The sequence below is a fragment of the Lycium barbarum genome, chromosome 1, assembly GCF_019175385.1.
Source record: "Lycium barbarum isolate Lr01 chromosome 1, ASM1917538v2, whole genome shotgun sequence".
Taxonomy (NCBI): Eukaryota; Viridiplantae; Streptophyta; class Magnoliopsida; order Solanales; family Solanaceae; genus Lycium; species Lycium barbarum.
Genome location: NC_083337.1, coordinates 12,938,452 through 12,964,327, shown reverse-complemented (window position 1 = coordinate 12,964,327; position 25,876 = coordinate 12,938,452). Strand labels below are relative to the sequence as shown.

The following is a 25,876-nucleotide window of genomic DNA, read 5'->3' as shown; positions in this document are numbered from 1 at the left end:
CAGCACGAGTCTCTGCCATCTTGAGTTTTTACTTTGAAAAGATGTGTGTAGCGAAATGGTTCGAATCTTCACTATATCTGCCAAGGCAAGGAGAGATTATATTTCTCAAAGCAATTCCAGATAATTAGTAATTATAATAAAATTTTGCATCATGGATTTGAACTGAATCATATACCGAAGTTGGAAAAGTATAATCATTGACGTTACTTTTCTATATATTAATCCTAGAGATTTGTAGATAACAGTGCTATGGGTTGTACACTTCGTAATCCATAAATCTCCTCGTGATTTAACTTATTTATGCCCTCTGTTTTGTGATCTCCATATCTATGCCGATCACTGTTCTTCCTATTTATCTAATAGCAATCCTTAAGTGTGAGGTGTGTGTATTGTGCTAGTACTCTCTCATCTACAGGTGACATCATAATGATCCCTAAAACATGGTTTCCTACCGTGTGTCAGAATGAGTTTGTTACAATTAGATATATGGAGTCTTAGGTAAGACAGTGAGTAAATTATTACTCCACATGTGTTTAATATTATTATGGGCTAAATTGATTTATGTCCATAATCACCAGAAGTGATAATATTTTCGGGTTTGTTGTGATTACAACTGAAGATATGTTAGAGCAAAACAAATATCCTCTATGTATGTATGTCTTGATTTTCTCCCAAAGTAGCAATATCTAAAAAGAGGTTCTAAGCTTACACAATTTGATATGCTTAAGGCACATTCATATAATTATGTTTCATTCCTGAAGAATGAGATCTTTGATAACGTTACAAATACAGATCCATTTCCTGAAATGGATGTGATAGTATATAGTAAAGCTTATAAATATGGACGTTTGTTTGGTCGTGAAATTATCACGCCTCATCTCCGGAAGAGGTAGAATAATTAAGAAGAAATATTCTGAATATTCTATACTTTACTCCTGAAGTAGTAAACTCAGAAATTTTCTCCCGAAGTAGCAAGCTCTGAACTCTACTCCAGAAGCAGTAGAACTTTGAGCTCTACTCCCGAAGTAGTAAGACTCTGACTTCTACTCCAGATATAGTAAGACTCTATACTTTACTCCTGAAGTAGTAGAATTTTGACATTTAATCCTGAAGTAGTAAGACTTTGAAATTTACTCTCGAAGTAGCAAGCCTTTATACTTTACTCCCGAAGTAGTAAAATTTAAACTTTACTCCTGAAGCAGATAGAATTAGTAAAATATCTTAGAGATATCCTGAAGCAATGTTTTCTTGTGCTTGAGCAAACTAACGAGCTATTGAGGAATGTTGTATTTCAAGTACATTTGAATAATCAGGTTTCATTTTTTGAAGTGAATGAAGAAATACCACGACCTATCTCCTGGAGACAGGGGCGGACCCAACTTGAAGAGTGGGGGGACACGTGCCCCTGTAACTTCTGAAAAAATCCTATATATATATTTATATACCTTGAAACATTATCATATATTTTAAAAGGACCCCTCAAACATAATTGCTAAAGTAGTCCACTGGACGTGGCCCGAGTTCGAATCTTGGCTCCTACAATTTTTTTTTTAATCTTTTTATTATTTAGTCCCCCTCCCATTTTAATTTTTCATTGTATCCCTCCCCCCAAAAGCCCCAAATTCAAAAAGATCTTTTCCCACTTCTCATTCATATTTTACCAACATAATAAGCAAAAACGAAACTCCTTTGGCTCTCTCCATTCTCAAACCTTTCTTCCATTATCAAGTTTTCTCACAAATCACTAAGTTAGGAATGTCACCCATAGTCGAATCTATTGTCGATATTCATTAATTTCTCCGGCAATCGAATTCAAGCCAACGATCAGACTTCTCTTACGGTAAAACTTTCCCTTCTCTTTTAGTGATTAATATAGATTACTTATTATATAAGTATATAATAGTATTTAATTACTAGGGATTGAGGAATACATAACGTTATAGATTTAATTTAATTAAAAATTGTATTATCGTATACTAAGCCCTAAAATCTTATCATATTCTTAAATTTGGGATTTTGTACAATCAACTTAAGGTCTTGAAAAGTCAGGTTTGTTTTATTTTTCAAATGAAAACGCGTCGAGTTCAAGTATAAGTTGATGATGTACTTTTGTTATATTAGTACCAAATTAATTATATTTGATAATATTGAAGTTTGTACTTTGCTATTGTAATCGATAAGTTTTTTAAGAGTCGCACGCCTAACTTTGTCGCTAGTAATTGGCGTACTAAAGATAATGGTACCCCCGTTGCGCTCAAATCCTAGGTCCGCCTCTGCCTGGATAGATAAAATAACAAGGAATATACATGTTATTTTCGTGGTATGAAATTAAGGAATTGCAACACGTACCTATCGTACGTAGAAACATCTTGAATAATTTTATTAAAGTATTATTTAATGCAAAAGGAAGCAGAGTAAAATGCTTTCTACTAAAACCACATTGATACATTATGGTTAGTTGTTATTGATTTCCTTGAAGGAAATAAACATTAACGTATCTCTTCCTAAAGGATGTGATTACTATGTGGTTGTCGATTTAATACAAAATATTCAGATGTTAATGGTTAATCCCCTTGAAGGAGATATTTGTAATACTGAAGTCGAGAGCTTAACGTTTACTTTTCGTAAGTTATAGTTTAAAATTGTCTTTAGATTTTCATTTGAATACTGTTTCCTTTCATGACACCAGTAGTGTCTAACCAAATTTTCTTTCGTGATAAAGAAGTATCTAAAAAAAATATTTGGTACTAGAAACTAATGATCAAGGGGTCCAGAAAGCTAATTATTTATCTATAAGTATCATGACACCAGCAGTGTCCAAATAATATTTGATAATGGTAAATAAATTAAAGTCTCTCGAAGAGGTTATATATGATAGCATCATTCGTCCTAGATCATAATCGTTACGATCGGAACACAGATCATAGTAAACCTGAAGTTTACTAGCAGTAAAATTGGTTATCATAGTGAGATTACAAATAATTGGAAGATTGAATATCTTCAAGTTACTATAGGTAAGAATACGTATAGAAACGTCACCCGGGCATGATGGGATAACATGTCACAATAAACCAGAAGTTTATGACATAAAATCTCATGCAATAGTAAACCAGAAGTTTACTAAAACAAATAGCACATGTCATGATAACTTGAAGTTTACTAGTACAGATAATTGTATCAGTTGACAAGACCATTTTGGTCGTCCTGATTTAAATCTGATGTGCTAATTGAATATTCAGAATATATTGAAGAACTAGAAGATTCTTCAGCTATTTGTTTGTGTTGCTTGTTTTCATGATAAGTTGATTACACCAGCTAATGTTGGGATTGAATCCCCTAAATTCTGAAAAATATAAAAGGTGAATATAGGCTAGTTCACCTGTAATGTGATGTCTTAAATAGATGCATCTATGAGACGGTCACATGTGCATTTACCGTCAACCGACAGTTTGACATTTACGTAGTTTCTTGCATAAAATATTTGAGTTGAGAGCTTAATTTTCAGAATATGTAATCAAGATAATTCATCTTGATAATGTTGGTTTATATCTAAGCTGGTTTGGCATTGGATGCCTCCATAATATAGCTAAACCATTGCTTGTGAGAACAAAGCTTCAGGTGTTGGTTTGAGATATGATATATTGCATACAAATGCACTTGTATATGACAGGCCAATAAATTATGATAAATTCTCCCCTCATAATTGGTTCAGGGTCAGGAACTAGATATTTTCATCTTATAGATTTTGATGTGCAATAGATGACTAATAGATATACCACGATGCACACAGATGAGTTTTCCAAATAAAATGGGGATATATGTTAGTTTTTCTAACATAAGGGAAGAGAATAAGCAGCTAAGGAATATGTTGTTAATTATCATCAGTATGATCTTCAGATAATTCAAGTCAAATGCTAGAAGCATTTGCTGACCCGACTATTTCATATTTCATCTGCAAATTCTCCTATTGAATGTCCTTGAAGGACAAAGTCTACAACATGCATGAAGCATGGTAGACAAATCAGTTTCATATGTAATAACCCTTGAAAAGGGCAAGAAGCAAATGATAAAAATGGTCATAATAAGGAGGCAATGTGCTCTTGAAGAGCCTACAACATAACACTTCATGAAACCTTATGGGAGGTTCAGGTACTTGAAAATAATGAAGTGATGAAATCTCAGTAAGTTTTGTTGAATTGCGAGCCGATACAAATAATATATCGTCGACGATATATTTGATACTATATAGCGTGCAATATAGTATAAGGTTGTGAGGATCAGAATTCTACGTCTCTTAAAGCATGTTGACGTAAAAATAATTACCAAGTGAAATGATGTATCTTGGTAAGTGATTGGACCTGTAGTCCAGATGTCACAATTTATACTGATGGAAGTTGTCACGGCCTATATGGCTTACCTGACAAATTTATATGAAAATTTCTGAATGATTCAAAATGCCTGAAGCATATACAAGTTCTTGAGGAACTTATTCATAATCCTTATATAGATTAAATCAGGCAAGGTGAATGTATTTTCATCATCTTAATGAATATTTATTGACGAAGGGTACAAAGATGATCCTGTTTAACCCTGTCTCTTTATGATAATCAGAACATTTCATATTATTGTGCAAGTTGATGACTTGAATATTATTGAGCTCTTGAAGAGTTTTCAAAAGTAGTAGATTATCTGCTAAAAGAGGTTGAAATGAGAAAATTGAATTGGTCCTGAAGTACCATATATTTGTGCAATTGATGCATTTATATATCTTGCTATAGCTACAACCATGATATAGTTTTGCTCCTACATAGAGATATTGAAATAGATCAATTGCATATTGCAGATGAAAGCCCTGACATGAATGTGTTTATCCTAACAAGTATTGTCAAGTGTTTTGGATATACAGGGTATTCATATTGATAGCAACCATGGAGGCTCAAATGCATTAAGGAGCAAAAAAGGTCACCACCAAGATTCGGGACGAATCTTCTATAAGAGAGGGAGAATGATAGCAACCAAGGAAGCTTAATTTTCGTTGAAGACTAAAAAATATCAAGATGCTTTAATGGGCTTCATTTGGTAATGACATGTCATGTAATGGAGGAATAGCTCCAGCTCAAAGGAGATCTTTAGGGCTTTATACTAATTGGAGGCCCCAATTGAAAACCAAGATGAGTTGGATTATGGCCCAAAACATGCCCAAAGAAGGAACAAGTTCAGCAGCCCATACTTGTGTTTCTAGAAGATCATTTAATGCTATGTTGACTACATTTAATGTTTTTATTGAACAAAGTGTTGGTGGTCTTCTATGCACATTGGAACAAATGTTTGGTGGTCTTCTATGCACATTGGAACAAATGTTGGTGGTCTTCTATGCACTTTGGAACAAAGAATTGGTGGTCTTCTATGCAGCTTGGAAATTGCACCTTAATTAATTTGGTTTGACCAACTTTAATGTCTAGAATGTTCTTTATTTTATTTAGGGTGGCAGCCACCATTTCTCCTATATAAAGGGGTGTTTTTCTTTTTCATTGTAACTAAGTTTGAATATTAATAATATTAGCCTTGTGCTTGTGGAGACATTTGAGGTTCTCTTTTGGGTTATGCCCTTTTTGTTCTACTTTGAACCGCAACTCGGATTCTTCGATGGTAAGATTCCTTGTTTGAGTTCCCTCCCTCCATTTCTTCTTCTTCTTAATTGATTCAACTCCTTCTTTCACTATTAAACAACGTTTTAAGTATCAAATACTTGAACTTGTGTTCTTCTTTCTCAAGAATCAATCCTTCCCCCTTTCTAATTTTCAATTCTAAAGTCTTCCGCTAAACGCGTTGTTATCAAGACTTGAACTTGTGTTCTTCTTTCTCAAGAATCAATCCTTTCCCCTTTCTAATTTTCAATTCTAAAGTCTTCCGCTAACCGCGTTGTTATCACATATGATCTACATAAGAGTTCGATATAGATATGTTATCTATTTCCATGAAGGATTACCGTCATACCATGTTATTTTACTGACAGTCAAATCATAAAAAGATTACACCAGTTTATAAAGCAAGTCAAGAATGTACTTGGCGTGACTGCAACAATATTATATGACCATGATGTAACTCTATCTAAGGAATGAAGATGCAGATCATTAACTAGTTCGTCAAATGATCATTTGACAGATGTAATCACAAATGCTCTGCCAACCTCAAGATATGATAAGTTGGTATACAAGATCGGAGTACATCATCTTCAAGAATTATGTGATACTTTAATCAGGGGAGTAAATACGCGTTGTACTCTTTTTTCCTTAATCAAGGTTTTGTCCCATTTGGGTTTTCCTGATAAGGTTTTTAATAAGATAGCTAGCAACGCGTATTACTAGATACGTGTACTCTTTTTCCTTCACTAGGATTTTTTTACCACTGAATTTTTCCTAGAAAGATTTTAATGAGGCACATCATCTATTAATGGACATCTAAGAGAAAGTGTTGTAAATATTAATCATGTATGTCCATTACTTGGAGACCAAGATTGTTAAATAGATTGTATGTTTATTGCTTGGAGAGCAAGTTGGTTAGCATATTTAATTTGATAGAATGTTGGTTACTTGGCCACCAAGAAAATAACTTGGCCATCAAGTTATTTCCTAGTATAAATAGGAAGGTGCTTTTACTTTGTAATATACGAGAAATATACAACGAAATCTCTCTTGAATTACAGGTTGAATAATATATCAATCTCTCTCTATATACTTGTCTTTGGTGTATTTACTCTATAATCTTTATTTTATAACACATCACTCAAAGTTTGTATAAATTGATATAAGTTTGGGATTTTTTTCTTTCTTTTGATAAAGAATTATGTATGCACGTAATTCGTGTTGTTAATAAAAAATCTCTAGAAATAATTTTTGGTTGAGAAAAAGGAAGGAAGAAAAAGAATTTAATTTTTCTTTTTTTTGAGATAATAGTTAAAACTATCCCTATTTAGTAAGTTTCACACCCAACTATTAGTTGTTTCATTTTTCTACCCGGGCTATCACCCTACGTATTCTCATTAAATCCTATCAGGTAGGAAAAGAAAATAGCGGATAATTGAGGTGTGTTTTTATTACGTATATGGTGATAGAACAACTAATGGTTGAAGTGTGAAACTCGCGAAAAAGTAATAGTTCGGTATGTTTTTGACCATTAAACGTTTTTTTTTTTTTTTAAGAAAAAAACATATCCACCCAAAATTCTTCACATTTAGGACATGAAGTTCTATGAAATTTCATGTGATACCTTAAAGTTTGCAACATTCGAGAACAATCCACTCGGTCCAACCCCAACCGGACACACACTCTTCTCTTACCTCCCACTCTTCCACCTAACCCCACTCTCAAAAATAGCCCCTTAATATTGTATAAATTAAAAAATATTGAAAATTTGGGATTTTTTTTCTTTTGAAAAAAACTTTAATCTTTGTTAATTGTTGTTCAATTTGAAACTTGGGTATCTGAGAAAAATCATATTTACAAGGATGCAACAACCACAACAAATGATGCCAGTGATGTCCACTTTTCCTCAAACTAATATTACTACTGAGCAGATTCAAAAGGTATTACTATTATTATCTTTTACTACTAATTTCTTGCCTTAAAGTGAGAAAATTAATGTTGAAGAAACACTTCACAGCTGCAGTTTGATGTGTGATAAATGGCTAATATTGTGGAATTTATTGTTGTCTTTTATTTATCTCTACTTCAGAGGGTTGGTAATAAAATTGTAATTTATTGTCTTATCTGTCAAAATATGGAGTTGATGGTACAAAGATAGGTGATTTTTTTCCTTCAGTCCTAGCCTTGGTGGACAGAGTTGCCTGGTATCTGGTGCTAGTGGGAGGTGGCACGTGGAATTAGTAAGTTGGCCCGGACACCACGGTTGTAAAAAAAAAAAAAAAGGAGTTGGTGGTGGTTTTGGAAGTATTCGTTAATCCTTACCCCTATGGACAAAAATTTCTGCAAATAGTAGAAGTTACGATGAATGCTTCCCTTTTGAATATCATAGTATTTGAGATGGAGAAGATTACATATTTGTGGCAAATATAGTGTTGCATAGAACCTGGGGTTGATTAAATTGGGGTAATGGCCTAATAGTCTTGATTAAGTCTTTTTTTTTTTTTATAAGGGGGCAGGTTATGTTAACTTGTTACGTTAAATCATTTGGATTAGGTATACTTCAGATGCTTTCATAGTTATTTCGTTATAGAATTATAGTTGATCTTGGCTATCCATCTGAATTTCTTTTCTTGGGTAAGAGCTAGTGGCCTATTATACAGAATTTTATCTCATTAGTTCAATCGAATACTATGTCATACTGGGAATTACGAGGTAAGTCATGAAAATGTAATGTTTAGCTCAACCTTTAGGGGTCGTTTGGTATGATGGATAAGCAAAAATAGTCCTGGGATAAAAATTTAGTACCATCTTATCCCACGTTTGGTTGGGATAAATCCACGGGATAACTAATCCCGGGATTAGTTATCCCGGAATTGTTATTCCACCCTCTATATGGGATAAAATAACACTCTAATACCGGGATAACTAATCCCGGGATTAGTTATCCCAGGATAACTTGTTCCCCAACCAAACGAGCCCTGTATTAGCAGGGGAATTTAGTTTCATCACACTTTCACTGGTTACTATGACTATGTACTTAGACTTAAAATTGGTTTATAAGCCGATCAAAGCACGGTCTGTGGCTTCAAAAAATTGCACTTTCTGGAAACAAAAGCTGAGTTTCAACGTCAAGTAAATGTAGATATACTTCTGCTGCAAAAATAATTACAATTGCACTTGGACATAGCTGCTTTATTGCACTTGGTCATAGCTGCTTTTACGTGGAATAGATCAATGGTTAATGGCTCCCCCACCCCTCCCCTCCCCAATAAAGAAAAAGGGTAAAGTTAGCAGTAATACAAAATCTTAACTGTGTATTACAGCTAAGTGTAGTCTTTGTTGATTTAATTTCGAACCAAGTTTCTGTATTGAAAAATTTCATGTTTTCTTGAAGTTTTATTTGGCATCACTTTTTGGCTTGTGGAAAAATAGTGAACTTTGCTATGCAGAATGCCCGAAAATGTTCTTTTGTCCATGTTAGATGCATGTTGATACTTACTACCAAAATTTATCATGACATTTGACCATTTGGATCCAGTGAGAAGCGATTGATTCTTTGAATCTCAATTTTGAGGAGTTGGATTATCTCGTCCTTATTGTATATTAGATGCTAAAATTAGTTATTTACATGAAAGTTGATTATTATAGTACTAATTTTCATATATGTTTGGCATTTTCTATAGATTGTGCGCCTTACTCCGAAGAAGCATGCACTTCACTTCTCGCTTTTTGCTTCAAGTCCCATAGACATTTTATTTCGCTTTTGAAAACACGGATGATAGTTGAGTTGTGAATAACTATAGCACCCAATGTGAACCCATCTGCCCCAATCCTAGTGAGTAAGATTTTCGATACCGGTGCCTGTAGGCTGTAGCAGGTTTTTCGTTTGATTAATCAAGGTCTGCTCAAGGTGGTCCAGAGACCACCATCGTTTATAAAAAAAGAGGTATTGGCGGGAGAAGAAGAAGTGTTATTTTACCTGAATTGGCCACTTATAATCTCTGTGGGATATCTCCTTGGCCCATGTTTTACTTACTTTTAATTGGATTTAAATCATATTTTTGTTTTGAGAGCAACATTTTAAGTCATATCCAACGATTTTCTTGATAACTATGTAATATTACAACAACAACAACATACCCAGTGGAATCCCACAAGTGGGGTCTGGGGAGGGTAGAGTGTACGAAGACCTTACCCCTACCTTGAGTGAGGTAGAGAGGCTGTTTCCAATAGACCCTCAGCTCAAGGACAGCTGATAACTATGTAATAATATGATTGAAAATGTATGTTTAAGGCAATATGTTCTTTTCCAATTGACTAAAGCAAAATGTTTGACAAAGATATAGAGCACACACTCTTTTGTCTTTGTAAACAACAAAGAGGAAAACAAATCTTTGTCATGTATTTGGATCATCCAAACCTACTTAATTTTTTTTGGATGGGTACCAAACCTGCGTAAATCTTGAAATCTAAGGAACTTAAATAATGAGTTACATTCAAGATAAACACTGTGGTTCTTAACTACTTCTAAGTAATACATGGTACTTCAACACCTATTTTTTTTTCTTTGTTGTCATGTCACTTTGAACATATTATAAGGTGGGTCATTACTGCTGTAATAACTGCGGATTAGTTGAATGCCTAGTGGAATCTTAAAATTTTTGAGACGTTTTGACTAATTAGGGAATTCTTTTAAGTACATCTCTTTTGAATTCATTAGTACATTGACAATTAGTCCGTTAATATGGTAACCTATTGATTAACCGTGACTTGGTTTATTTATCTGTATTAAGCTTTGAACTTCAGAAACCCTTAATAAAATTTCGGAAAAGGTGGTTATGATTTTGGTTGCTGAAGAGCTGGAGTCATTTCTCTAGCAATTAGGAGTCAGCCCATGTTCCAACTGAACCTTTTTTGCTAGAATTACTTTTTGAAATGAAAGAGTAGTAAATGATATTTGAAAGTAATTAAGGTACAACATTTGATGAATCTTTTCTTTGACTATTTCCAAATAATATTTATGATAATTTTAACTAGGAGATGAGTCTATACTTCTCATTACAAACTTTATTTACGTAGTCAGTACTGTTTAATCTTATCAGAATCATAGGTGAATGGTTCACAGTTATCTTTATGACACAACTATTTTGAAAGAATAAATACTTACGTGGCTGAGTGGTTTCACGGCAACCTCAGGTATATCTTTATATTTTCAGGTGTCGGGATTCTTGTGGTAAAATGGGTTTTGTTATGTGATGCAGTACCTGGATGAGAACAAGACATTGATTTTGGCCATATTGGACCATCAAAATCTTGGGAAACTAGCTGAATGTGCACAGTAAGTGGTGGCATCCCCTTTGGTACTTGGACTTGTATGTTCTTTTGGTTTTAAGCATTGACATGTTGCAATAATGATATCATGTACTAAAGTAAATGATTTTGAGATCCGTTATGAAGTTCGATAGAATGACAAAAATGTTCCCTTATGTTTGAGGATAGGTTAGGTTCAAAATAGTCCTTTAACTATGCACTGAACAGTTTTGGTCCTTTAAGTTTGCCAAAAGTTGACACTTTTAGTCTCCGTCAAATATTTACCGAACTCTTCCGTTAGATTTGATAGGAACTATGAAAAAAATAAATGAAAATTAGCGGTTACTCACATTTAGAGGTCCAATTGTTGTAGTTTATTCTATTTTTGATTTATTTCTAGATTCTGGTGCAGCTTTTTGAGGTGTAATTTCTGCTATTTTCTATATATTTTTAGTGGCTAGTGCAGTTTTTTGTCTTGCATATTTTAAGATTGGATGTGACTTTCTTGGTGTTTATTGTTAAATATTTTTCTTCCACTGTCTTCATCAAGTATAACGAACATCAACAACAACTACAACATACCCAGAATAATCCCACAAGTGGGTCAAATCTGATCCCACAACATCAATCTAACGAACATAAATTGTTAACTATTTGATGGAGACTAGTTATCAAAAAATATTTGACGGAAACTAAAAGTGTGAACTTTTAGCAAACCTAAAGGACCAAAACTGTTCAGTGCATACTTAAGGGACTATTTTGAACCTATTCTCAAACATAAGGGATCATTTTTGTCATTTTCTCTGTGAAGTTCCATAACTAGTTTTAGAGCTAGTGTAAGTGATGTATAGAATTTAATGAGCATGGGCAACAACCACCAGATGCACTTTGGCCAAAATTGCTTGAGGCCCAATTTGCGTGTTTATAACCAGATGTCGGTCTTCGCTTTGGTGTAGTAATTGAGTTGAAGGCCTTATTAGGTTTTGGGTATGTCGTTGAGCAAAATGTATGTAGAAAGATTTTAGTGGTAAATTTAGGCAACATGCATTGTGATAATTAAAGGACGAGGGTGCATTTTGCAAAAGGACTGAAGTGGGAAATGCAATGCTAATTAGTCAAGTGAGTGTTTGTTTTGAGCTAATGGATGTACAGTTTTTTATTCATAGTCCGTAATTGATATTGTTTGTATTATAGTTATTTTTTCAAGCATGACATATAGCGTGTATACACATTCACGTACGTGCCCTTTTCGTCACCTCAAAGAATATGCTTCAATTATGTTTTTGCACTTCAAAGCCTCTACAGAGGTTGGTCCTTTTTTCTTTACATTTCTCTTAAGATTATTCTGTTGTGAAGAAACAGATGTATTGGGGCATCGGATGCTTAAAACACGATTGACACCCTTTGTATTATTGAAAGGAAAAACGGCGAGGCTTTTTGGTAGGGAGAGCTTAGAACAAAAGTGGGAGCTTATCTTTTGTATTATTGAAAAAAAAAATAGAGAGGGAAGTGTGAAAACAGAGCATAACGGCACTGGAAAAAGGGTAAGGAAGCGGGTAGGAGGAGTTGGGTAGAAGATAGGCTCGTCATTACATGAGGTGAACGCGTGCCAATTCAATAGAAAAGAGAAGCAGAGATCTCACGATTGATGTCAAACAAAGGTCTTAGAGTGTCAACATATTTTATTCCGGATGATTTCAGATTTGCCGGTACATAGGAGATGATTGGTGTGGCTCAAGGTAAAGCAGCAGATTCTGGCTCAAGATAACTACGGAGACCTCTCATATTTGGCTGCAATTAGTTTGGGCTTGAGGTTTAGTTGATTAATTGAATAAAGAAATAGGTGATAAACTTGCGGAGATTTAATCAAAACTTATAAATTTTGATTAGTTGTGTTGCATTAGTGTGAACTTACAATTGCTGATTAATTGGGCTAACATTATTTGAGGGAGTAACTGTATAGTGTGACAATCAACTACAACAACAACAACATACCCAGTGTATTCCCACAAGTGGGTCTGGGGAGGGTAGGATGTACTCAAACCTTACTCCTAACTTTGTGGGGTAGGGAGGCTGTTTCCAATATGACCCTCGGCTCGAGAGAAAAAGTGTGACAATCAACTATCGCCGTTAATTGTTATAAACAAATTAAAGATTCTATGTCTTAACTTTTCAAAAATTGCATGCTAGATCATTATAAGTTTATTGTTTTATATCTAACTATTGACCAAGTTCGCTGGAGTTAAAATTTGAATCATTTTTATGTCATACCTGATTATGGTCGGTGGCCTTCATATTCCTATTTCAGTATGAGATACATTTGTCTTATTATTTAACTCATTCAATTGAAGTGCTAAATCGAGTTGCCATTCAGTGTTTCCTTTACTGATAATTTAGCTTGATATCCGGATAATCTAGGTACCAGGCTAAACTTCAGAAGAACTTGATGTACTTAGCCGCAATTGCTGATGCGCAACCACAATCACCAGCTATTCCAACAGAAGTGAGTGACAACTAGCTTAGTTTATTTACTACTTCTGTGGAGAAAATGACAAAAATGGTCCCTTATGTTTGATGGTAGGTTCAAAATGGTCCCTTATGTTTGATCTTTAAGTTTGTCAAGATTTAACACTTCCAGCCTCCTTCAAATATTTACTAAACTCCGTCTATTAGATTGGAACTATGGGGGAAAAAAGGAACTTATCGGGGCTCACATTTAGAGGTGAAATTTTGTAGTTTCTGCTAATTTTAATTCGTTTCTGGAGTCTGCTGCAGTTTTTGGAGGTGTAGTTTCTGGCAGTTTTTTTTTTTTTTTAATATCTTTTTAGTGTCTAGTGTAGTTTGTTGTGTTGCATATTTTTAGGTTTTGATGGTACTATCTTGGTGTTTATAGTTGAAAAAAAGTGTCCACTGTTTCTGTCAAATCTAACAGAGAGAGTTCGGCAAATATTTCCCGGAGACTAAAAGTGTTAACTTTTGGCGAACTTAAAGGATCAAAACTGTTCGATGCATACTTAAAGGACTATTTTGAACGTACCCTCAAACATAAGGGACCATTTTTATCATTTTCTTACTTCTGTGCACTTTGTTTATAGTGTCTGTCATGACATGCAGATGGCTCCTCATCCTGCAATGCAACAAGGAGGATTTTACATGCAGCACCCTCAGGCTGCAGCCATGACTCAACAACAGCAGGGCATGTTCACCTCGAAGATGCCACTGCAGTTTAACAACCCGCAGCAACTGCACGATCAGCATCAACAACTACAGCGACAGCAGCAAGGTAATATTCCTCAACAAACCGGTATGCAACTCGGAGGTGCCAACAGTGGAATGCACTCCACTAATGGTAGCCAGCTTACAACTTTAGGCGCGGGGGATGCACGTGGAGGAAACAAACAAGACAACGCTGAGGCTGAACCTTCGGGCGCTGATGGTCAAGCTAGCTCGGTGACTGCCCAAGGTTCGGAGGAACCCAAGTAATGGACCTTTTAATAATGTACGATATGTCCACTAAGGGCAGTTGATAGTAGGTTTAGAACTAGTGTTGTATCTTATGCTTGCTTTTCATGATCTGTTATTAGAACAGTTAGGTAGTTTGTGGTTTTCCGTTTCTCTTTCGAGTTAACCTCTGTTGTAACTTGTAGTTAGAAGAAGAAAGCTTGTTTAGTTTCTGTAATAACATAGAACTGATGCTGGTTTCTTTCTGACATCGATCAGCATGGTGTTGTCTATGAATAGTATTGTATTGTAGTTTCCTCGAATGCTTACGTTGTAGCTGTTGTAATCTTCTTATGAAGCGGGTCGCGCACAGGATTCAATGAAATGTATTATATGTTTGTACTTATTTACCTACCAATCACCAGATATGTAAGTAAGCAAATCACTTGCTTTTCAGAAAACGTTTTATAGGAGAACATTTTCCGCCTCACGAGGGAAAATTAGCTGCCTGACACTGTTAGCATAGCAACCGCGTATATCCACGGGCGGGGATAGTATTTGTTCATACATATAATCACTAAAACAATGAAAAATAAAATAGTGCAATAGTACTCTACTATTCTGCATTCTTTTGAAAATTGGATTAGTTTTTATTTGGGGTAGCAGTGTGAATAGTTGAAGTATACGGGTAGTTGATATTGTATGCTGGATAGTTGAAGCGCTTAAAATTGAGATAAGGGTTAAAAACACACCTTAATTTTTTTTATTTTTTTTTGAGTTTCACATCTAAACTATCAGAAGGTTGAGAAAACTACCTAAGCTATTGTATACGGTTAAAATTGGATTTATGCAAGACCGGTGAGACCGGGGACCGTGGATAGGAAGAAACAAGCACGAGAATGAAGTTTTTTCTTTGGATCGAAGAGATTGCACCAGATGCGATTGATCCGAGAAAAGGGAAGTAAATCTGTTTGGTCCGGTATCTCCGGAACAAACTCTGCATCACGGTTAGTCTGGTTTCTCCATAACCGAGTTGATCGTGGCCGTTAGTCCGGTTTCTCCATAATCGAGTTGATCGTGGTCGTTAGTCCGGTTTCTCCATGACCGAGTTGATCATGGCCGTTGGTCCGGTTAATCAGTTACAAAATTGCCACGCGTCAAGATCGTTCTGGCACATTGTATTGACAACCGTACGGGTGTCAGACCGTACGGCCCAACTTTATTCTTTTAGGGTTTTTCTTTATTCTAAAAAGACTTTATGTTGTATGTAAGACCCATAAGACAAAACTATAAATAGGGGGCATTTTCCTGCTTTGAAGGGTTAGCTTTTTTGAGATCAAGAACATTGTAATGGAAAAGATATATATTGAAGCTCACTCTCTCTTATCCCGGACCAGTGGTGTTTTATGCTTATTCATCCAACATTGTTGGCTTAATCATAAATATCTATATCTTTATTCAAGTCATTAACGCGTATATTCACATACACATGCTATAGCATGCAAATCCATAAATATTTCTCATAAACTCAAAATAGATTAAAGTTCATCCACATATCCTATACCTCACTTATAAATTCAATTGATTACCTAAATTCGGGGTAAACATCTATCACTATCTAGTTTGCAAAACACACCTCAAATTATTCTTAAATGGCATGTGATCTACACTCCATTTTATATAAAAATGTTGCCAAGTGTTGTCCACGTGGATAAATAATGTCACAATGGCACCTACATGAAATTTTTTAAAAAAAAACTATTTGTTTTAAAAAAAACTGAAAAATAACAATTTTTGTAAAAAAAAAAATCAAAAATGATAGAAAATTAAAAAGAAAATAGTTTAAAAATGGAAAAGTTATTTTTTTTAAAAATAAAACTGATTATTTAGTTTTCACATTTAAAAAAAATCAATTTTTACATTTTTTTTATGATTTTCTAAATTTTTTGATATTTTTTTAAAAAATCCAGATTATTAGTTTTTTAAAAAATGTTGATTTTTTTTAAAAAAATAATGCAGTTTTTTTTTTTTTAAAAAAAGTATACAGTTTTTTTTTTATATAAAAAAATTATTTTTTAATTTTCATGTAGGCGTCACCATAGCATTACTTATGCCATGTGGATGATTTTTTTGAGAAAATTTCAGCTTCACTTGTCTTTTGAAGAGTGAGTTCACATATTTAGTTCAGGTGTGTTTTGCAAACTAGATAGTGATAATTTAGCTAGTTTTCTCAACCTTATGATAGTTTAGGTATGAAACTAAAAAAAGAATGATAGTTAAGGTGTGTTTTTGATCGTTATCTCATTAAAATTTCAAATGGCTGTTGTGGGTTTTTTCTCTTTCTTCTTTTAAATAGTTTTTCCTTCACGTTTTCTTTCTCACTTTTTTTCTAATTCGGTCTTCTGACAAAGTCATAGTACCAACCAGAAAAAGTTGATACAGTGGTTGGCAATTATGAGAATTTTAACGTTAATTTATTTTTAAAATGGTTTTGGGCACTAAACTTTTTTGCTCATACTCCTATGATCATTTAATAAAGGATTTCGTTGATCTTAACATTTGGTAGGGGCAAGAAAACATGTAAACCGTGGAGTTCTACTATAATCTACACTCCTAATCTTGATTTTTGATTTTAGTGGAGTTTTATTTTATCCAAATTCTCGACTGACCATTTCAACGTCGCTTATATATTTAGAAAATTAAAAAGTACGAAGTTTCATTGCCTTATTTCTACCTGAGGGAAAAAAAAAACTGAGGCGTTTCAAAAAAAAAAAAAAAAAAATGAGGACAAAGAAGAGGAAATTAAAGAACAGAACCAAGAATAATTTGTTTTTTTAACAAAAAAGCTCACAAAACCCTTTCTCCTCAATTAATATTTAATTAGTTTCAAACAAAAATAAAACTGCTTGTATTGTTGACTCTCCAACCAGAATCCGGCCAAATATAGTATTAACTACTCCTATTAATTAGTTTGTCACTCGTTTAACTATAGCTATATCAATCAATCAAAAGTTAACCTCAACAACCAACTAATTAATCTTAACCTTACACTAAATTTTAGTGATATGACTAGTAACCACTGATCTGGAAGCATATAAATGGTCATGAGAGACGAATTAATTAAATATGGTTCTTCCAAATCAAAAACTGGTTTGAACATCGACGCACTAACTACTACAGGTTTTCAAGTATTTGTCTGAAAAACACGTACACAAAATATTACTGTAAAGAATATCAATATGATATGCTTTAACAAAAAGAAGAAGAACAAAAAAATGAGCCAATGCCGAATGCATGTACAATAAAGAATTATATCATGTAGTCGGTTTTTAACTTTTTTATAACCTTATCACAATAATTTCGAACTAGTACTCCGTAATGCTCCCTCCGTTCATTTTTTCTTGTTTTGTATACTAAAAATTAAATATTCATTTTTACTAATCTAGTTTGAAAAATCAAGAGATAACTTATTATTTTATATCTATTTTATTAATTATTGAGTTGAAAACTTCAAGAAATTATTAGTGAATGCACAATTTTTAAGATATTTTGATTGATTTCAATCATTAGATGACTCAGTATATTAATTAGCGGTGATAAAATAAAATTATCATTGTATAAATATTTATGACTCCTTAAGGGGTGTGAAGTCAATACAGGACAAATAAAAAATGAACGGAGGGAGTACTTATTTGGCTGAGTGCTTTACCTCACTACTAGAAATACTTCTTCGTGCGCTCGACCTTTCTTCTTTTCAATTTATTATTATATCAAAATGTATTTAGTCACAAAACTTGTTTCTTTAAAATACAGAAAATTTTGACGTTTAATACAAGTTATAATGACATGGGAGGTCCCTCTAGCACGTTAATTAAGGGGAAAATGTTCCTTCCTTCCATCATATATTAAATTATTTTTCTACTATAAGTTTCTTGTGATTCAATTAGTTTAAATAGTCAAAACAATGTTATTAAAATAATTATATAAAGTTCCACCTACAGGCTTCAGTCAATGTCATTATCATGGAATGTGATATATTCACGTGTTAATTCACTTTAAAAACTAATTAAGTACCTGGGAATAATGTAAAAGGGCAGATGTATGATTTTTCCCAAGACTGAAGAAACAAATTTTAAAGTTTAAGCAGTTAATTAATTTGAATACAAAAATATTATAAAAGTTAATTATAAAATAATAATATTACCTTCATTTTGGCAATACAATCATTTCAGAATAAAAGATGTCATAATTTAAAAGGACTACAATACAACTCTTTCATGTTGTGTTTTATATTCAAGAAAATAACAAAAATGGCCCCATAGTTTGAAGACAGGTTTAAAATAGTCCTTTAAACATATCCCTAAACAGTTTCAGTGGTTTAAATTTGCCAAAAAGAGCACTTCTGGTCTTCATCAGTTATTTTGACAAACTCTTGATGTTAAATTTAACGGAAGCTGTAATTTCTTTTTTTAAGAAGTCACCTTTGGAGGATCAGTTTTTGAGATTCTACTATTTTTGGTCTATTTTCTAGTGTCTAGTATAGTTTTAGCGTTTCTGTTATTTTTGGTGTTGTAGTTTCTAGGATTTGGCAAACTTTTTTTGGTGTTATTAGTTTTTTTTTCCACAACCTATTAAATCTAACTACAATTTTTTAAATGTTTAACAGAAATCAAAACTGTTGATATTTATATAATTCTAAAATCTAAAATCCTTTTATTCCAAGTTACAATTTTTTTTTTTTAATAAAAATGGCCCCTTAGTTTGAAGATAGGTTTAAATAGTACTTTAAACATATCCCTAAACAGTTTCAATCGTTTAAATTTGCCAAAAGAGCACTTTTGGTCTTCATTAATTATTTTGACAAACTCTTGATGTTAAATTTAACGGAAGCTATAATTTTTATTTTTTATTTTTTTATGAAGAAGTCACCTTTGGAGGATCAGTTTTTCAGATTCTACTATATTTGGTCTATTTTCTAGTGTTTAGTATAGTTTTAGCGTTTTTGTTATTTTTGGTGTTGCAATTTCTAGGATTTGGCAAACGTTTTTTGGTGTTATTAGTTATTTTTTTTCCACAACCTATTAAATCTAACTACAATTTTTTAAATGTTTAAAAGAAATCAAAACTGTTGATATATATATAATTCTAAAATCTAAAATCCTTTTATTCCAAGTTACAATTATTATTTTTTAATAATCATGGTGTCTGGATCAGCTTGCGCGCACCTCGACTAATTTCATGGGATGCCTGTCACCTCTCACCAGGTAACTCTATCCACCAAGGCTATAATATATATGGAAATAAATCACCTAGTGTTTTGTGTCTGCTGAGAAGAATTGAACCTGTGACATCATGATCCTGAATCCACTTTATTAACCACTAGGTCACACCCTTAGGCGCTCTCAAGTTACAACCTAACCTCTCATTTTAAAAATAATAATAATAATAATAATAATTTTTTTTAAAAAACACTGTACCACTTTCATGTATTTAAACAATAACACATGAGAGAAAACTCATAGACACTACATCTTAAAATAAGATCATGACTAAAAAATATATAATAATCTTAAAATAAGATATGATTGCAAAGACCTCCAACGAGGTTGCTCTTTGTACACTCGCAGCCTATGATTTTGAATATCATATTGATCATCTTTATCTTCGAGTCATCAACTACTTCTCCTGTTACATGAATAGACGAATTTGTACTTTATTTATTAAAAAAGAGGTTCTTTTTGTAGTAACTTATTTTCTATTATTTGAACGTGCTTCTTCCGAATTTATGTTATTTACTTTTATTACCTATATATATATATATATATATATATATATATATATATATATATATATATATATAAGCGGCTAACGAGAGCTGCTTGGGGTAGTAGGGTTATTTTGGGGAATTTGCTCTCCCAAGGGTAGAGTTGACATTTCGTACTTTTCTGCTATTTTGATTGGTTAAAGTTTGTATTGGTACAGTAGCCTTTTCATAAACTTTTGGTTGTGTAGACCATTTTGCCCATCTTCTGATATCCTCTTTAATTTAGAGCCTTACACGCGCCTTTAGCCACCAAGTTATGTCAGCCATTATAGTGGATGCACTGAAGCTTCACTTTTGACAATTAACTCTTGACTCTTTTATCGTCGAATAGTTGCTTGTTTTATCCTTTGCAATACAATGAAGTTATTGATAAAAAATTCCTATTTCAGATACAGCTATTAGTAAATCAAGACATTGAGCCTCCTTAGTAGGCGTTTGGACATGCGATTTGAAACAATGGTTTGAAATAAGCGTTTGGATGAAATCCCAAATCATCCAAAAAGGCATGATTTGGGGTTTCAAACCATGTCCAAACGACACCTTAGAATCCTAGAGACTATAAATCTGTCGTTTGCGGACTGTTTCTGCTAATTTATTGTATTTCATTGAACTTTTGGAATTTTCAATTCTGTCCATGTGTTTTTAAGCTAGAAAACTTTTTCAACCGCTTGAAATTTGAATTACGTAGTTTATATTAAAAGATAAATAAGCATGACACTTTTATTCACATTTTTCAAATACTGCCAAGATGATAATTGAACTTCAAAAGCGAAGGTATGATCGGGTAACTAGACAAATGAAGAGAATGTTATCATATAGTATAGACACTTAATTAACTCTTCTACCGTTACTAGACATTAGCTTTAAAATTGGGTTAGACTAGGTATTATGTGCTATAATATATTCCAGAAAGTATAGGAAATTAGGATATGAATTGGTGTAAATGTACACTAGGTATAAACTATTGTAATGCTTATTTTTTTTATTAACCTGCTGCCTAAACTTTCTAAGCTTATATATGTACGTGTGCCACAACCGACAAGTATAAAATTGTTCAAGTTTTAGTAAAAGTGGTACTAAGTAGCTGACTTTTAGGACTGTTAATTAATTGGAACATAGATAACGTTTGCATCCTAACTGAAAAATAGTCGTAGTTTAAAAATACGGCAAAATATTTGAAAATAAGGCGCACACACTTCAGCAAATTTTCCAGGAACTTAAAGTGTTGCAAGTGATTGCATGACCGTGTCTTAGAATTTGAAACTTATACAAGTCAAATTGTTGCGATTGAAACTCCAGAACTATATCCTAAAAATTGAAACTTTAGTAGTGAACTTTAGGATTGTGTCATAGAATTCGAACTTATACAAGCGACTGTCTAGGAGTTCAATACTTATCCAAGAGAAGTTCATGAATTCCTTCTAAAGTTTAAACTTCTACTGCTTGGCCTTAATTAGTATCTCAATGTTTTAAAAGCTATGTTGTCATACTCTTGCTATTATTTGTTTTCAAGTTATTCCAAGCTTGATATCGATTTGCGTGGGTGCAAACTTTGTTTGGCTTGTACATAGTCTAACGATTATATGCTACCCAATTGTTTACTCATTGGAAAGGCAGCTTTCGCGGTGTCAACTATATTTGAACTCTATGCATATGACTTTTGGGATGAATGCAGATTGAATTTAGTAGACACCAAGGGGATATATATCATGGACAAAGAAAAAGAAGAACAGAACACAAGAAGCAGAAAAAGAAAAACAGAATCAAATATCTATGATTCTTTGAGTTATTAAGTACTATTATTTTTCAATTATCGTACAAATACTTACTATTATATTTTTAATTATCAGTCTATAAAATGTAAAATAACTATTCATCCAAATCATTCGCACTAGGCTTGGGCCCGTGTTGCTATCACCCAACTAGTAGTTATAAAAATAGTAAATTAGTCAAGTTATCAACGAAAAGGAAATAGCGACAATTAAGGAAACGTTATAATATTATGCAAAATCAAAGTGGAGGTGACGCGAGTGCTTATCGAATTAATCTTCCCAGACTGTTGAAGAGAATAGGATATATTTATTTGCACATGATATTTAAGAAAAAATAATTAATTTTAGTTCAACAATCATAAATTATAGTGAAAATGCTTCAGTAAATTATAGTTACGGTTAAAGCTTATAAACAAAAGCATGTCTTCCATTGGCGAGTTAGTATTTTTTTCGCTTTATATGACCATGTTTGATTGAGCCTAGAGTTTCAAATGTTTTTTTTTTTAAATTTGTAGTTTAAAATAAACCATATTCGTATGATTATAAATTATTTTAGTAGAAAAACTCGGAATAAAGCGAATCCACAATTATTGGGTGGTGTGATTTGCTGTGTTATTAGTATTATATTTAAAATCAGTCACCAGTTGTGAAAGTTCTATGATTATAAAACAATATCTAATGAAAAATCAAGACCTTGTGTATTGCAGAAAAAACGGCATAAATGAATATAAATAAACTAATAGAGAACCTAACAGCTAAATTTTGTGCCGCTTTCCGTACGATTATTTAATAAAATTATGTGTTACATGACTATAATATGTTGACATTGTACTCTTATTTTTGTCCTTCAAATACCCCAATAGTTACCTTAAGATCGCGTTAAAAGTAGAGGCTTTTTTTTGGCGCTTTTGTTAAAAATTAAACTAAACTCATACCTTCTGCTTCCTCCTTTATTTGTTGTGTCTCTGTTAAAATTTTCAAACCTATTACTTGTCTTTCTCTACCCATTACATTTAGTTTGTATTTTTTTAACATCGGATTTCATTATTCAGAAGAAAAGTAAAATAAAACATTTCATCTATATCTTTTATAAACCAAGATATGTCTTCAACCGTTACACTGTTGTCCTTCATGTTTAAAATGACAATAATTACTGGATCTCTTGTAATCAGCTGTAGAAGCAATGAAAAGTACATTATTTCTCTGACCAATTGTTTCAAACCATAATTTGAAATCTCAAATCATTCAAAAAGGCATAGTTTGGGATTTCAAATCATGATTTCAAAATTTTTAAATTTAAAACTTGATCCATAAGTTTATATTTTGTAAAAAAAGACTCATAAGTTGATAAATATTTTTAACAATTACTCCAACCAACCACTTACCAATCTATATTTATGTCTATCATGTGGAGGATTATATTAAAGAGTAGTTACATTGCTATTCATGTTAAATTTTCTTTTTTATTGAACTAAAATTTGATCAATTGATGTTGTATTTTTTAGAAAGGCCTTATGACTTAATAATTTGGTAAGATTGTATAAGAATTGAGAATATTTTGATAGTTTTCACAAGTTGTGGGGTTTTTATGTTTATAAAAAAATACAGCTTAAAAAATCCAAATTGCATGTCCAAACATGATTTTAAATCATGGTTTCATCTCATAATTTCAAATCATGTCCAAATGGCTCCTCAGACTAAAGTCTTAATTTATAGAAAGTGAAAACTAGGAAATGCAATAAACGATCTGTGACTAACAGGGAACGAAATCCACTGGATATTATATATGTTTCTCCAAGAGTTTCAAATTAGAGGAGAGACACAGATGCTCCAGTGCGGAGGTGTGAAAGGTTGGCTATGGACGGTTTCAGGAGAGGTAAAGGGAGGCCGAAGAAGTATTGGGGAGAGGTGATTAGACAGGATATGACACAGTTTCAGCTCACCGAGGACATGACCTTAGATAGGGGGTTGTAGAGGACTCAAATTAGGATAGAAGGCTAAGTGGCTTATTCTTTCACCATAGTAGTTGTAGTTTTGCTCATTTGTTTATTGCCATTTGATTTCTGCATTTGATTGCTGCTTATATATGTTGGGTCGTGATACTTTGATTATCTTATTTATCTATAGTAGTTAATGCTCCTTTCTTTCCGGACTGTTCTACCATGACTTTCTCGCTTTTGTTATTCTTTATTTTCATATTATTTTCGATATGCTGGGCCCTATCTGACCTTTTGTCTTGTTTTCCTCTCTTGAGCCGAAGGTCTTTCGGAAACAACCGCCCTACCTTTCAAGATGGGGGTTAGGTCTGCGTACACTCTACCCTCCTCAGACTCCATATGGTGGGATTATACTGAGCTTGTTGTTAGGGCTGGGCATAAAACACCGAAAACCGAATTACCGAACCGAACCGAGGGTTTCGGTATTTCGGTTTTCGGTAATAAAATTAAAAAAGTTCGGTATTCGGTATTCGGTAATTATAAGTTCGGTAATTCGGTATTTCCTGAATACCGAAATATTTATTAAATGGAGGCCATTAAATTCTATACATGTCTTGTTTGTGGAAATAAGCAAACTGAGAACTCATGAAAACACAGTTCTGCATGTTTCCATGGTGAACGAGCGCTGTTTTTAGTGTCTGCTGGTCCTTCGAATTTTGTTAGAGCTCTTACAGTGTTATTGCTTGTATCTGTATGCATGGAAACACATGTAAAACTCCTACATTAGCTAGGATATAGGATTTTATTCTTGTGGCCAATATAATCTTTTTAGGTTAATTTGCAACAAGAATATGAGGAAGTAATTACGAACCAAAGCTAAATGACATGCATCGAATTCTTCTATGAAAAAAAAAAAAATACAGTGAACTCGACTTAATATGGTATTACCGAATACCGTACCGAACCGAAGTTTGATTTACCGATTACCGAATTACTGAACCGAAGTTCGAAAGTTCGGTATTTGATATCTACTTTCAATTACCGATTACCGAATTACCGAACCCGAACTTTAAAAATACCGAACCGAATACCGAACGCCCACCCCTACTTGTTGTTGTTGGTTCTCCAAGAGCTTCACATTATCATAAGAGGAAAATCATGACACAGATGATCTTAACGGTAAGGGGAAAACATACTACTAATTAATACTCTTTTTCTTTTTTTTTTAATATTTCAAATGGCCAACTTTATTAATAAAAAAATAAAGACTTAATTCATCGACAACCTTGTCACCAAAATGTTATTTAGACACTCGAATTACGTATTTGAGCACCTGAACACATAATAAAGTGTTTATATTAGACACTTTCGATTCAAATGTTGAAATTTATTTTGCGTGTGCTCTCAAGTGCCTCTTAGATAGTTAACCACATAAATTATGTCATTTTCATTACTAATATACATTGGCCTCAATTGGAACACACGCAAAAGTTTTTAAAAATTTGAACCAAACGAGTCTAATATGAACCTTTATCATCTCTTCAAATGCTCAATTAGAACAAGTAATAATTCGTGAATTTAGCGATAAGTTTAAGGGCAGGGGCGGATTTAAGTGGAGGTGAGGGTGTTCACCTCGGTAAAATATTACAGTGTATATATATGATAGATTTTCTGTGTTTATGTACATATATTAACTTTTGAACACCATAAGCATATGCAAAAAGTTAGCTCAAGTGGTCCAGGGTGTTCAAAATTGTCTCTAGCATCCTAAGTTCAATTCTCATCAACAACATTATTTTTTATATTTAGCTTTTTTTTTTCCCGAACCTCTTGAGTGAAAATTCTGGATCTGTCACTGTTTAAGGGGTTGTATAAGCCAAGAATAAATAATTGTAGAGGGGCATGCAACCTTACATCCACGTGATCATGGAAAAGAAGGAATCGAGC

The 25,876-nt window shown here is 33.1% G+C and overlaps 1 protein-coding gene across 2 annotated transcripts; it reads left to right on the top strand.

The window, feature by feature from the left end:
* Positions 1–7,281: 7,281 nt before the first annotated feature.
* LOC132632113 (GRF1-interacting factor 3-like) lies at positions 7,282–14,719 on the top strand. Of its 2 annotated transcripts, none has more exons than XM_060347948.1 (4): positions 7,282–7,585; positions 10,907–10,983; positions 13,374–13,458; positions 14,070–14,719. In XM_060347948.1, exons 1-4 carry the CDS (start codon positions 7,508–7,510, stop codon positions 14,436–14,438), a joined length of 609 nt encoding a protein of 202 aa, XP_060203931.1. In that variant the 5' UTR covers positions 7,282–7,507; the 3' UTR covers positions 14,439–14,719. The 2 variants fall into 2 exon arrangements, with proteins under 2 accessions (XP_060203931.1, XP_060203940.1); XM_060347957.1 differs by having other exon boundaries at positions 10,862–10,983.
* Positions 14,720–25,876: the final 11,157 nt, after the last annotated feature.

Bases quoted from the DNA above. Each gene is read 5' to 3' on its own strand.
- LOC132632113 (XM_060347948.1), top strand. From the start codon at position 7,508: ATGCAACAACCACAACAAATGATGCCAGTGATGTCCACTTTTCCTCAA. The intron at 7,586-10,906 runs GTATTACTATTA...TATGTGATGCAG, and splicing joins CTACTGAGCAGATTCAAAAG to TACCTGGATGAGAACAAGAC. The intron at 13,459-14,069 runs GTGAGTGACAAC...CATGACATGCAG, and splicing joins CACCAGCTATTCCAACAGAA to ATGGCTCCTCATCCTGCAAT.